The 13,553-nt window shown below is 40.2% G+C and overlaps 1 protein-coding gene across 1 annotated transcript in view; it reads left to right on the top strand.

The window, feature by feature from the left end:
* NEB (nebulin) overlaps positions 1-13,553 on the top strand; it is a 195,250-nt gene that overhangs the window by 51,773 nt on the left and 129,924 nt on the right. The window contains 10 exon segments of the mRNA XM_014534158.1: positions 1,216-1,527; positions 2,517-2,723; positions 4,530-4,634; positions 6,501-6,608; positions 8,189-8,500; positions 9,050-9,256; positions 9,724-9,828; positions 9,982-10,089; positions 10,717-11,028; positions 12,248-12,454. Of these exon segments, the coding sequence (XP_014389644.1) occupies positions 1,216-1,527; positions 2,517-2,723; positions 4,530-4,634; positions 6,501-6,608; positions 8,189-8,500; positions 9,050-9,256; positions 9,724-9,828; positions 9,982-10,089; positions 10,717-11,028; positions 12,248-12,454 (1,983 nt within the window).

Here is a 13,553-nt window from a genome sequence, read left to right as displayed (position 1 = left end):
TACACACCATTCCAGAGACTACAATCTTGGTTTGAGGAGAGAAGAAAGAAACCACACATGTGTGCAGGCCACAGGGGAGATGGGTGTAAGAATTCTGAGCTTTTTCTTGTAGGGCTGCTACTGAAAACAGTTCCTCAAAGATGTGCACATCACTGTGAAATGCATTTCTAGTTTTAGGAGGAAGTGAAAGTCTAAAGCATGACATTCTCTTCTCTTTTTTTGTAAGCACTTGCACAAAGCTTTTCCTAACATGCCTAGAGATTACTTGATAATCCTTTTGCCTGCCAAACTCCTGTTGATAAATCGGTGCTTAAACAGCAGAAGCTGCGTATCTGCAGAGTTTAGGTGGATTTTAATTTTAATTCTTTTATGTGGAAATTGAGGTTTTGACCTGTTACATACAGTGTAGCTCAATCTGCACCACATTGCCGGTCCCGGCAATGAGAGATTTTGGACAGCACAGCTTTTAGATATCTACTGGTGGGGAAAGCTCACAGTGGTCCCTGCCCTCAGTGTAGTTCCTTTACTCATCTTAGCTGCTTCAGGAGAGGAGCTGCTGAGGACTGGGGTGGGTGAAGACTCAGCTACCTACCAGTGCAGCATCTAAACTGATGCTCCCTATTAGGTCAACCTGAGACAAAAATCACAGTAATGATTTCCTCCCCCACCCCAAGACGATCTGAGTGCAAACATCTCACATGTAGAGTTTTTTTAGAGTTTCCTCTGCACCTGTTGTTTACCTATTACTAGGCCAATCGGAACAGAAAATGGGAGGTTTTCTCAATAATTTCTAATAATCTGTGATGTGCAATAATATAATGGATTAGGTGAATTCACATTGCTGGAAAACCAGGAGATATGGGTCTTACATTTGGAACGTGTCAAGTTTATAGTAAGTGTGAAAATTCAGTTGGCTTTAAGTAAAGTTCTAAATGCAAGTCATCTATAGGATTGATAACAAAGAAAAGAAACTGGTCCTGAGTGTAACACAGAAGTGATGGAAATAAATATTGTCACTCTGAACTTTCTGGGGAGTGTGTGTGTGTGTGTGTGTGTGTGTGTGTGTGTGTGTGTCTGTGTGTGGAATATGGTTTGCATTTTTGTACACTCTTCCAGAAAGTAACAATGTTCTGAGAGCTTTTGTGTGTGAATAGAGTTGCTACACCTACTAGTATCATTGCCTAGGACTTTGCTAACCAAGTTCTGCCTCTGCAGTATAAATACAAGGAAGCTTATGAGAAGGCCAAGGGCAAGCATGTGGGTTTTAGAAGCCTCCAGGATGACCCCAAGCTGGTCCATTATATGAACGTAGCCAAGCTGCAATCCGATCGTGAATACAGGAAGAACTATGAGAACACCAAAACCAGCTACCATACTCCTGGGGACATGGTTAGCATCACAGCCGCAAAGATGGCCCAGGATGTTGTTACCAACGTCAATTATAAACAACCGATACATCATTACACATACCTACCTGACGCCATGAGTGTCCAGCACACCAGGAACGCAAATCAAATTCAGAGTGAGGTAAGTATGTAGGACAGAGCAGACTCAGAGAAGTTGGTACTTAAGGGATAATCTTTTCTTCCTACTTTAGTAGACTTCACAATACAATAAGAAATTTGGGGGGGGAAAGTACTTTAAAATAAATAGTCATTATTGAAAGATTAACAAAGGCATGGTGGACAAGCTGTGTTTTTGCTGGCTTTCTGCACTCCTACTGTCACCATTGACATTGCCTTTATTAACTTCTGGGTCACAGAGAAAGCCATATTCCACTAAGTCGATAAGCCACCTTAATCCTCAGCAAGAGGAAATGGTTGCTCCTGGGGTGCTTTCTTCAATGGTGATACATATAAGGCAAAATAGGAGCATTCTTTATTCTTTCTGAATTCAGCAAAGTTATTTTTTGGCTTAAAAAAAAAACACTCAAGGTCACACTCTCATGCATGTAAATCTGTGTGATGAGTCATCTAAAATGAGCCAGGAAGGCTTTGTGACTGCAGCATGATTCACGGGGAGCTGCAGAGGGAGGTGTTTAATATTCAGGGCTTTTCCTTCCGCAGGATCCAGATGTCTATAAGAATCGTCCTCTATGAAGGGAAGAAATGGTGTTCTTTTATTGTGGCTCAATGAAAATGTCTCTCCCCAGCTGAGATCAGGAAGAGCCTAGGTGGACAGTGTGGGTGAAATTCAAAGTTGGGGAGTTTTCAGTGAAATCAAAAGGAAAGCCCAATTTATTATCAAAAGAGACAATATTTTTTCAGCAGTAGCCGTGGAAATATGTGGCCCAGATTCTCTCTGTGTTGTATAATGCCCCAAACAACAGCACTGCTGTTTCTCATTACCAAATTCTGGGTGAGAAGCTCCGTGACAGACATAACCATAGCTTCCACTACAGACGGGGGCGAGTTGAAAAGGTTGCCATTCATTTCCCCTGCAGAGGATTGCAGATGGCAGAACCGGTGCTTGGCTGTTCCTAGGACATCTCCTCATATGAGCTTGCTCTTTTACAGAATGTGTATAAGGACGACTATAACACCTTCTTCAAGGGCATTGGCTGGATCCCTATTGGTTCTCTGGAGGTTGAGAAGGCCAAGAAAGCAGGCGATGCATTAAATGAGAGGAAGTATCGACAGCACCCAGATACCATCAAATTCACAAGCGTGCCTGATTCCATGGGCATGGTTCTGGCTCAGCAGAACACAAAGCAGCTGAGTGACGTAAGTGGCTTCCCTTCAGAAGGGTGTGTTGATGAATAACCCCGTGATAAGCCACTTCACATCCTTCTTAATTCGATACGTGAGACTGCATCTATGTTAGCAAATGAACTGCTTTCAGAGGTTGTACTTTTGAAGCACCTTGGAACTTGAACATCCATAGAACTGGGAGGGGAGAAGGAGAACTTCCAAATCTGCTTTATTTTCCCAAAGTGGAGAGTCTGTGCTATTCATGAGACATATGGAATGAAATTAGTATTATTATCTATCACTCGGTCTGAATTGCAGACCAAGCTATTTTATTGCTCTGAGTTGCAACAGTTCTACTTAGCTTCCCAGGGAAAGGGCATAATAACGTCCTCATCCCCGGGCACAATAGCTGGATGTTGTGAGAGGCAATCTAGAGAGAGGCCTCTGGGAAGGAGATAAGCAGTTTACTTCCAGAATCATCGGGAGTCACCTCTCTGAGCCCAGGTCTCGCTGGACCCTTAGTCTTAGTCAGAGGCTAATTGCAATACTCAGTGCTTCCCCTCATTTGGTAATGTCAGAGTTCTCTTAAATGACCTCCACCCGAAAGAGGGAGGTAAGTAAAAAGCAAAGAAGGGAAGACTGTGTTTTTAGCCCCTGGCTTCGCCACTGATGCCTCTCTGTGTGAACCCTACACCCAACACCTCTGCTGAGTCAGTCTCCTAGATCTCTCAGCCGTCCTGTCCAACACCTCTCTGTCTTTCAGCCACCACCAACCTAGTTCTGGCTCCATATCTCTCCTGTGGACAACTATAGTCATCTGGTATCTGGAGTCCATGCCCAAGGCACACACTACAACCAGAGAGACCATCTTAGCTCAAATCACATCCCTCTCATAGTTAAAACCCTTTTAGAAACTTCTTAAACTGAAAATAAAATCTGTTAAATCTGGGAGGCCCTACTCCCTATCTTGTCTGAGCTCTGGCCCTCCTCAGCCACTCCAGCCCCTGTAACCCAGGGCTGCCTTCGGTGCCTCTCAGGCCACGCCCTTTCCAGACTCAGGGCCCTGAATGCTCTTCTTCTGCTTGGACCCCTCCCTTATCTTCAATTACCTCCTTAGAGAGCCTTTGCTGACCACCCTTTTCTTTCCTAAAGTTATTTTATTTACAACACATCATAAATTCTAACTCTACCTTGTAATTCATGTGTTTATTCTCTGTCTCTTCTACTGGTCTGTAAGCTCCAAAAGTACAGGTCTGCCCTTTTCAATCCTTTAAACACAGAACCTACCACCTTACTTGGCCCACAGCGCTGTCCAATAATTATTGGTGAAATGAGCCAATGACTACACTACTAATAACCCCTCTGTATGATAGTTTAGGTATTTGCCTTATATAGGCACACCTCGTTTTATTGTGCTTTTTTATGCTTCGAAGATACTGCGTTTTCTACAAATGGAAGGTAATACCCTCCACCAGCAAAAAGATTAGGACTCACTGAAGACTCAGATGATGGTTAGCATTTTTTAAAGCAATAAAGCCTTTTTAAATTAAGGTATAAACATTGTTTTTTAGACATAGTGCTATTACACACTTAATAAATTATAGTATAGGGTAAATATAACTGTTATGTGCACTGGGAAACCAGAAAATTCATGTGACTCACTTTACTGTGATACTCACTTGATTGCAGTGGTCTGGAACTTAACCCACAATATCTCTGGGGTACACCTATGTATGGAAAAACACAAATGACAGTCTTGCTTTTTAAGGGAGTATGTGCTTAAGGAAACCTACATTTTGTCGGCTAATGACGTTTGCATGCTGCCTCCTTTGTTTTCAGTTGAACTACAAGGTGGAGGGGGAGAAACTGAAGCACAAGTACACGATAGACCCCGAATTGCCTCAGTTTATTCAAGCCAAGGTCAACGCCCTCAACATGAGCGATGTGAGTACATTCCCTGGTGATAGTCTAACATTGCTAATGGGGGCCTTTCCTTTCCAGTTCTGGGTAACGGTAGAACTTAGAATTTTAAGGGGAATAAACCGAGTTGGGCCCCATTGAATTTCTGTTAGAGGAGGTCATAGAGAAGCTGTGACTGCCAGTTGGCCCTTAGCTGGACCTCGGGCAATTGCAGGCTGTTCACCCCTCCCCTGTCCTAGGAATGTACGTTCTGCCCGTTTCCACAATGGGAGCCATTTTCAAGGGCACGGCCTTATGAGAGCAATGTGTTGTTGAGACCACCTGGATGGTATGAGTGCCTAAACCCTGTTAGGGTCTCTATATAAACTTTTAAGATTCTGATGGGTGGGTGCGGAGGTCTACTATGAGGCCACCGAAGACAGACCTCATACATAAGCTCCCTTGCTTATGTACCTACCAATCTGGAGTGACCTGCCTCTTTCTTCAGTCCCTCCTTGCCCTCTGTGTACAGAGGCCAATCAACAGTCCTCAGATCAGACTCTTATTCTATATAATAAAAGGCTAATGTGCAAATTGACTGAATGGCAGAACGACCAGTTGCTATGATGTGCCCTGACCACCAGGAGGCAAATGCTCAATGCAGGAGCTGCCCCCTGGTGGTGAGTGCACTCCCACAGGGGGAGTGCTGCTTAGCCAGAAGTCCTGAGCCAGGCTCACAGCTGGTGAGCGCAGTGGCAGTGAGGGGAGCCTCTCCCACCTTCATGGCAGTGCTAAGGATGTCCAACTGATGTCAATCAGACATCACCTGAGGGCTCCCAGACTGCAAGAGGGTGCAGGTTGGGCTAAGGGACCCCCCCACACACAAGTGTATGAATTTCATGCACCAGGCCTCTAGTCATAGGATATGAGGTTACCATAACATTTCACTTAATGCAGGCTTTTCCAAACTATGGGCTATGACTCATTAGTGAGTTATAAAATCAATCTAGTAGGTTGTGTTCCATTAAAAAAAAAAAAAGAACAAAATGGGATAGCCAAGATAGCAAAATACAGTAGTGCATAGTCTGTAGTAAGGTTAATTTTGCTTTATTTATCTTTTGTTTCAGTTATTTGTTAAAACTTCTTTAAAAAGTTTACTGTCATTTTCTTTAGAAACTCTTTTTTATATGTAACGAACATCTCTCTCAGGTAGTCTAGATACCTAATTGGTAGTGATGTTTAAATTTACTCTTATGAATTGTTTCCTTTTGCTTGGGTTGTTTTTTTTAAGTTGGTAAATTCTAATTTAAAAACATAATCAAACCTTAAGAAAAGTGTTAATTTCTTAAAAGATACCTTAGTCACTCTTCCTAATTTTTTAGGCTCTTTGGATCTCCAAATAAACATTTTTTTGGTGCTCATTTCTATGCTTTTGGTTTACTTAGAATTTTTCTCTGGTGTTATAAGTAATATTTAAACATGAAGGTCAATTAAAACTGGATGGTAATACATCTGAAATTTTAATATTAAATGCCTTTCTGTAAATTAAAATGTTTTATTATTAAAAGTACAAGAAAATAAAACTATTACATGCTTATAGAAAAGTTGGAAATATAAAAAATTATGAAAAAATTAAAATCTGTCATTCCACATTTAAAGCATTACATTTCAGTTGCTTTGTTATGCCAACATATACATTTTTAAAGCAGTTGAGATCATACTGTGGAGTTACTGATGTTTTTAAAAAAGGCTCTGATAGATACATAAAAGATGAACTAATAGCCCTAACTCCGCAAATTCTCTCAATAGAAAGGTGTAAAGTATGACATGTTTTATAAGAAAGATTTTGGCATCTTGTTTCATTCTTTTAATTTTGTTAAATAATAAAATAATATTTCTTTTTTTTTCAAGGCTTATTATAAAGCAGACTGGAAGAAAACTCTCGCTAAGGGTTATGATTTGAGAACAGATGCTATTCCAATTGTTGCTGCAAAAAGTTCAAGAAATATTGCTAGTGATGTAAGTCTAATTTGAAAGCAGTAAACTTTATATTTTCAAACTCTTCACATGGAGGCTATATGAACTATATTAGAAACAAAATTAAAAAGTTATGATATTAAAATACTTTTCTAGTATCCTAAGTAACAATGATTTTTTACACTGCTTCACTTTAAAATATTTAAAAACTCAATACAGTTGTTACAAATAAGAAAATTATTTTTTAAAACTGTAAAATATTTGGAACTCTCATTGTTATGAACATGAAAACTGATTTTTATTTTGTCAAGAAAAAAAGCTTTCGTATACTAAAATGTCACTAAATTGGAAATGTCTCCAACTGTTTTAAAAGAATACAATTTTTATTTTATTTTTTAAATCCTTATTTGAGGATTTTTTTTCTATTGATTTTTAGAGAGAGTGGAAGGGAGAGAGAGAGAGAGAGAGAGAGAGAGAGAGAGAATTAATTGGCTGCCTCCCGCACCTACCCTGAATGACCAGGGATGGGGATCAAACCTGCAACTGAGGTGTGTTCCCTTGACTGGGAATTGAACCTGCAACCATTTGGTGTGAGGGCTGATACTCTAACCCAGCCGTGGGCAAACTACGGCCCGCGGGCCGGATCCGGCCCGTTTGAAATGAATAAAACTAAAAAAAAAAAAAGACCGTACCCTTTTATGTAATGATGTTTACTTTGAATTTATATTAGTTCACACAAACACTCCATCCATGCTTTTGTTCCGGCCCTCCGGTCCAGTTTAAGAACCCATTGTGGCCCTCGAGTCAAAAAGTTGGCCCACCCCTGCTCTAACCACTGAGAAAACAGGCCAGGGCAAGAATACAATTTTTAAATACTATAATTTCCACACAAAAATTGATGAAATATGAAAATCCAGGCAGAATTATAGATTCAAATGAGATGATTTTAGTTATATACTGAATTCAATTTAACAAATGAATTTATAATTTTTATATGAATTAATATAATATGTTGATAGAGTTAAAAACTCTATCATTTGTAGTCCAATAAACTAATTCATATAAGGGCACTGCAAAAATTTACTCAGGATTATGCAAAGACTTTATAAGATAATGCAAAGTAACACTGGAAACATATAATAAAAAAAATACACCACCCAGTGTGGCTCAGTGGTTGAGTGTCAACCCATACACCAAGAGGTCACCAGTGCAATTCCCAGTCAGGACACATGCCTAGGTTTCAGGATCAATCTCCAGTAGGGCATGGAGGAAGCAGGAGATCATGTCTCTCTCATCAATATTTCTCTCTCCCCCTCTCCCTTCCTCTCTCTACCAAATCCTTAATAAGTAAAAATTTCAGGAACCTTTGAACATATTCAAAGAATCTATTTATGAATAATCTGGATATAAACTACAAATTATTCCATTCTTGATTATCTTCAGAGCATGTTTAAAGACCATCCATTAAAAATTCTTTGCTAGTTGTTTATTTAACAATGTTAAAACACTAGATTCAGAATGGATTTATCTATTGCTTAATTTGGTAGGTAAATTCAGTTTAATACTTTAGTATTTCCTACTCTACCCTATCAAATTTCTGTCTGCCCTTCTTTTTCATATAGTTCAAATATAAAGAGGCCCACGAGAAAGCCAAAGGCAAGCAAATTGGATTTCGTAGTCTTCAGGATGATCCTAAACTGGTTCACTACATGAATGTAGCCAAAATGCAGTCAGAACGTGAGTACAAAAAGGGCTATGAAGCCAGCAAGACTAGGTACCACACACCCTTGGATATGTTCAGTGTGACGGCGGCCAAGAAATCTCAGGAGGTTGCTACCAACACCAACTACAGACAACCCTTCCACAACTACACTCTGCTGCCCGATGCCATGAATGTGGAGCATTCCAAGAACGCGATGCAGATTCAAAGCGATGTATGTAACAATCAACAGATTGTTGACATAGAATTATTCATTTCTAGTTGGCAGGAGGGAAGAACAAGAAATAGGCAATTCCACTCACTCCACCCTAAACCTGGCTAGACTCACTATAATTAGGGGTCCTCTCCAGAATTTGGAGTTTTAGGCTTTTACTCATTTGAACTATAGGTAGCTTCCTTTGGGGGTTACTATATACGTATTTTAGAACTTTGGATGTTGGACCCAATATATGATGTATCCTTAAAAAATAGATTTAAATGAGTACTTTATAATATGTTTTCTAGTGCAAAACTCTGTTCACTTTCACCCCAAGAAAATTAAATTTTTAAAGGAATTATTGGGTCAGGATTTCCTGTTAGAAACCACCATGAATGTAATAGCTTTTATAATTAATTGTTTTCCAAAAGATAATAGAGAATAAAAAGCCAGTTATTCTCCCCCAACTCCTTTTTTCTTTCTTTTTGATAATGATTGAATCATCTAACTAAAGAAACCCATGCCCTGACTCTTTCTGAGTTCAAATTTTCCTTTTATATTGTAAAGAATCTATACAAATCCGACTTCACCAACTGGATGAAAGGGATTGGCTGGGTCCCAATAGATTCCCTAGAAGTGGAGAAGGCAAAGAAAGCAGGAGAGATTCTTAGCGAGAGGAAGTATCGCCAGCACCCCGAGAAGCTGAAGTTCACGTACTCCATGGACACAATGGAACAAGAACTTAACAAGAGTAACAAACTGACTATGGATAAGGTAAGAACTCACCTGCTGGCCTCAGCCCCAGAACCCTCATAGTGCTCATGCCCTTGAGCCTGGCGCTGCCACTATGACCTCTGTCGGCATTTTAATCTTTCTGATGGTCCTGGTGGTGGTGGTGGTAGGAGGGGCATTCTGTATCTTTTGTCATGTCTAGAGATTCTCAGTTATATTGACCCTCGGGCTGTCAACACCAAGCTGAGGGTGGGACAAAAACTACAAAACCTACATCATGTGGGGTTGAGGCAAGATGGTATTTGTTGTTTCAGTGGAAAAGGATTCCCTTGTGTGATCATTTTTGTCCTCAGCGTGTGCCTAGTCTCATCAGCCCCTCCTGCTATTTCACCCATTTTCCAACATCAGAGTTAAGCTCTTCCCCGTGGAGCTGTGAGTCTCTTCCCTTTGCTAGCACTCCCACACACTGGTCCTGCTGTGCAGTCACGTGCCTGCCCTTCTTGTTGTAGAGGCGCTACATTGAGAAATGGAACAAAGACAAGACCACCATTCACATCATGCCCGATACGCCAGACATTCTACTCTCCAAAATGAACCAAATCACCATGAGTGATGTAAGTAGATGAACAACAAAAGTAGGGGAGGTGAAGTGAACTAACGCTTATGGAATGTCTGTCTTTTACGTGCCAGAAATCAGGATCCTCGTCCTAACCCAAATGAAAAGATGCTGACGTTTTTCTTTTCTTTTTTTCTATTTGATCACTTAGAAACTGTACAAAGCTGGTTGGGAAGAAGAAAAGAAGAAAGGATATGACTTGAGGCCGGATGCCATCTCAATAAAGGCTGCAAGGGCCTCTAGAGACATTGCCAGTGATGTAAGTGCTTCCGCTGGGCTTTCCTTAGGCCGAGCGGAGTTTGTGTGTTTTCAGGAGCTGCAGTCAGCTCTACGCAGGGTTGGTGGGACCATCGTCCCGTGTAACACACAAGCCACATCCCTTCATTCAGTTCAAGGACCCTCTAATCATTTGTCCATTATTTAATGTAAAAAGTGACTGGGTCTTGTTAAAATAAGTTGCTTTTATAGTATTCTAATCATTTATAGGCAATTCTAAACAAATATAGAGATGCAGCTATAGATTTTACCTTGGAGACCCCTGACCAGGCTTTTCCTGAATTTAAAGATGCAGCATGAAACACTGTGTCTGCAGCCTTTTCTGCTGGTCAGACAGCTGAGTGGGAAGAGCTGCTTTCTACAGCACCCTGGACAGCTGATGTCCACATTGCTTTCGTTAATTCTGAGATCACTTTCTTTCCATGGACCTACGTCTGGCACAGAATTTGAAATAAAAAGATTTTGCTCCCTGCCCCCTATGAGCTCTTTTCTTTCTAGTTTTAGGGTAGTTCTAAGACTCTAAACCTATGACAAAGCTGAAGGCATCTAGTTTATTATATTCTCGTTCCTCCACTATCTTCATCACCATGTTTGTTTTTTCTGTCTACAGTTCAAATACAAGCAAGCCTATGAACAAGGCAAAGGGAAGCACATTGGCTTCCGGAGCCTGGAGGACGACCCCAAGTTGGTGCACTTCATGCAGGTGGCCAAGATGCAGTCAGACCGGGAGTACAGGAAGGGCTATGAGAAATCCAAGACATCCTTCCACACGCCAGTGGACATGTTCAGTGTGGTGGCGGCCAAGAAGTCTCAGGAAGTGGCCAGCAACACCAACTACAGGAATGTGATCCACACCTACAACATGCTTCCTGATGCCATGAACTTCGAATTGGCCAAAAACATGATGCAGATTCAAAGTGATGTATGTGACAGCCGTGCCATTTGCAGAGCGTTTACTCTGGAAAATAAGCAAATCAGTAATGACCATAAGTAGTGACATTTTGAAAATCCTGAAAGAAATTCATGAGTAATTTCCCAATAAGGTGTTTCATTTTTTACCTTAGGTTAAATTTACTTATTTATTTTTAACGAAAAGGGATCATTTCTAGAAACGAAAGTCTTATTTTCTACCATTATTGCTGTGAGCCTTGTTGGGTGCTGGATTCGGCAATAGCAAATGAAATTTGGTTTCAGAAAGAATGTGTTGAAAGAAGTATGTCTAACAAAGAGAGTCAGAGGCATGGAAGGCTCCTGATAGAGGAGCACGAGGGAAAGCAGGACCTCAGATGATGTGATAGCTCTTGCCTCTCGCTCCCAACCAGCATTCATTTCACTATGTCCCGCTTTTGAGGAGGCGATGGCTGAGGCAGCTTATTAGAATGAGTGTGAGGAAGGCACAGACAGTAGAGAGCCAAGAATTCAGCTATAGAGGACATCTGGTGGCTGGAGAAAGTGAATTTAAATTATAAACCAAAGGCAGGCCCCAAACCTGTATTTCCCTTTGGAAATGTAAAAACTGAGCTATTATCTCATATGTATAATTTTATATATGTATATGTAATATAACCAATAGATGTAAAAAATATATATGTAATATATGTTATTACATAAATATATTACATATAAATATATTACATATATGAGGAGTACATAAGTGCCCAAATGAAAGCAGCCAAGTACACAAGTGTAGAAGAAAATGTCAGAGTTGAAGGGAGAAAAATGAAATTTGTGCAAAGTACCAGTGAGGTTTCCAATATACCTGAGGGAATTGTAACAGTGGTGACTGATCAAAGACTTATAGCAAAAGAGAGAAATGGGGTCCATAAGTCATCTTAAGGGAACTTAAGAATTTTTGTAAGAAAGTTGGGCCAGCATAGTCACGGTTCTTGAGATAATAGTATCGTGGTAAATTAATATACTTGGTATTTTTTAGCACTTTTTCTTCAGGAAGGCATTTAGAAACACAAGTCACAAAAATATTACTGCTTGTTTTTAATTTCTCATGCAAGAAAATGTATAAAAGATGAAGTTTAGGGATAAAAATAGTCGAAGGTCAATATACTTATGGAATATCAAATACCCACATGTGTTTCTTGGAAGTTTTGGTTTCTTCTCCTTCTGGAACTTTTCCTCTTTTGCAGAATCAATACAAAGCCGACTTTGATGACTTCATGAAAGGCGTTGGATGGCTCCCTCTGGGCTCCCTGGAGGCTGAGAAAAACAAGAAAGCCATGGAGATTATCAGTGAAAAGAAGTACCGCCAACACCCAGACACTTTGAAGTATTCCACCTTGATGGACTCAATGAACATGGTTTTGGCTCAGAATAATGCCAAAATTATGAATGAGGTAAATCTTTCAATAATGTAGTGTTTCATCTGTATCAGGAAGAAGCCAGGCATATCTTATATTTAATCTTCAGATTTTCCTGACAGTTTTAGGGCATCATAATTAATGTTTACTTTACCTTGAAAGAGAACCTTGTAATTTAAAAAAAAAATTAGTCTTAATAAGTGCACCCACCCAAATGTTCAATGAGCCTCTCTACTCCATAATGCAAATCTTGAAAAGGGTTCCCTCTAAGGTGAGTTTGAGTAGAAGTTCACGAGTTTGAATCAGAAGACTGCCTGATAACAGTTGGGTTTTTTGCACCCTAGCCTGCTTCCTAGCTGGTTGGTGGGATCAGAGCAGACTCCTAGATCACGTGGCTATAGCAGCATTCTGAGCCAGGGCCTTCTCTGGGCAATCATGAGAGCAATTTTTCTCCACCAGTAGTTCCTTGGATTACTAATAATTCCAGCCTTTAGAAAAGCCTTAGTGTATTTCTTAGTTGTAAGTTGATATCAGGACGAACAAGTCATCAACCTTGGACATCTGTTTTTAAGTTACAAGTAATAATACAGTTGCAGAGCATTGGCTATATTATGTGGATCACAATTTGCAATGCTGTTGATCAGAAAAAGGGAGAGCCCGACCGGCGTGGCTTAGTGGTTGAGCATCGACCTAGGAACCAGGAGGTCACGGTTTGATTCCTGGTCAGGGCACATGCCTGGGTTGCAGGCTTGATCCCTAGCAGGGAGCATGCAGGAGGCAGCCAATCAATGATTCTCTCTCATCATTGATGTTTCTATCTCTCTCTCTCCCTTTCCCTTCCTTTCTGAAAGCAATAAAAATATATTTTAAAAAATTTAAAAAGGGGGGAAATTATTTGGACTGTAACATTAAACAGTTGCAGAAAATGATGGTCCTAAAGATAGAGCTGTATTATGCTGTCTCTGAGTAAATCCCCTGGAGTCTTCTGAGAAAACAGATTTGTCAAAAAGACCAACATCCTTGAAAGGAACTTGCCTAAAAGACAAGGCATGACTTGCAATGCCCTTTTTAACATTTAGAATTTAAACTATCACAAGCATACATTTATTTTTAAAATATTAAAACTTTCATTTTT

This window comes from Myotis brandtii, unplaced genomic scaffold (genome assembly GCF_000412655.1).
Source record: "Myotis brandtii unplaced genomic scaffold, ASM41265v1 scaffold125, whole genome shotgun sequence".
In the NCBI taxonomy this organism is placed as follows: domain Eukaryota; kingdom Metazoa; phylum Chordata; class Mammalia; order Chiroptera; family Vespertilionidae; genus Myotis; species Myotis brandtii.
Note: the sequence above shows the minus strand (reverse complement) of the source record. Positions and strands in the feature narration are given on the sequence as shown.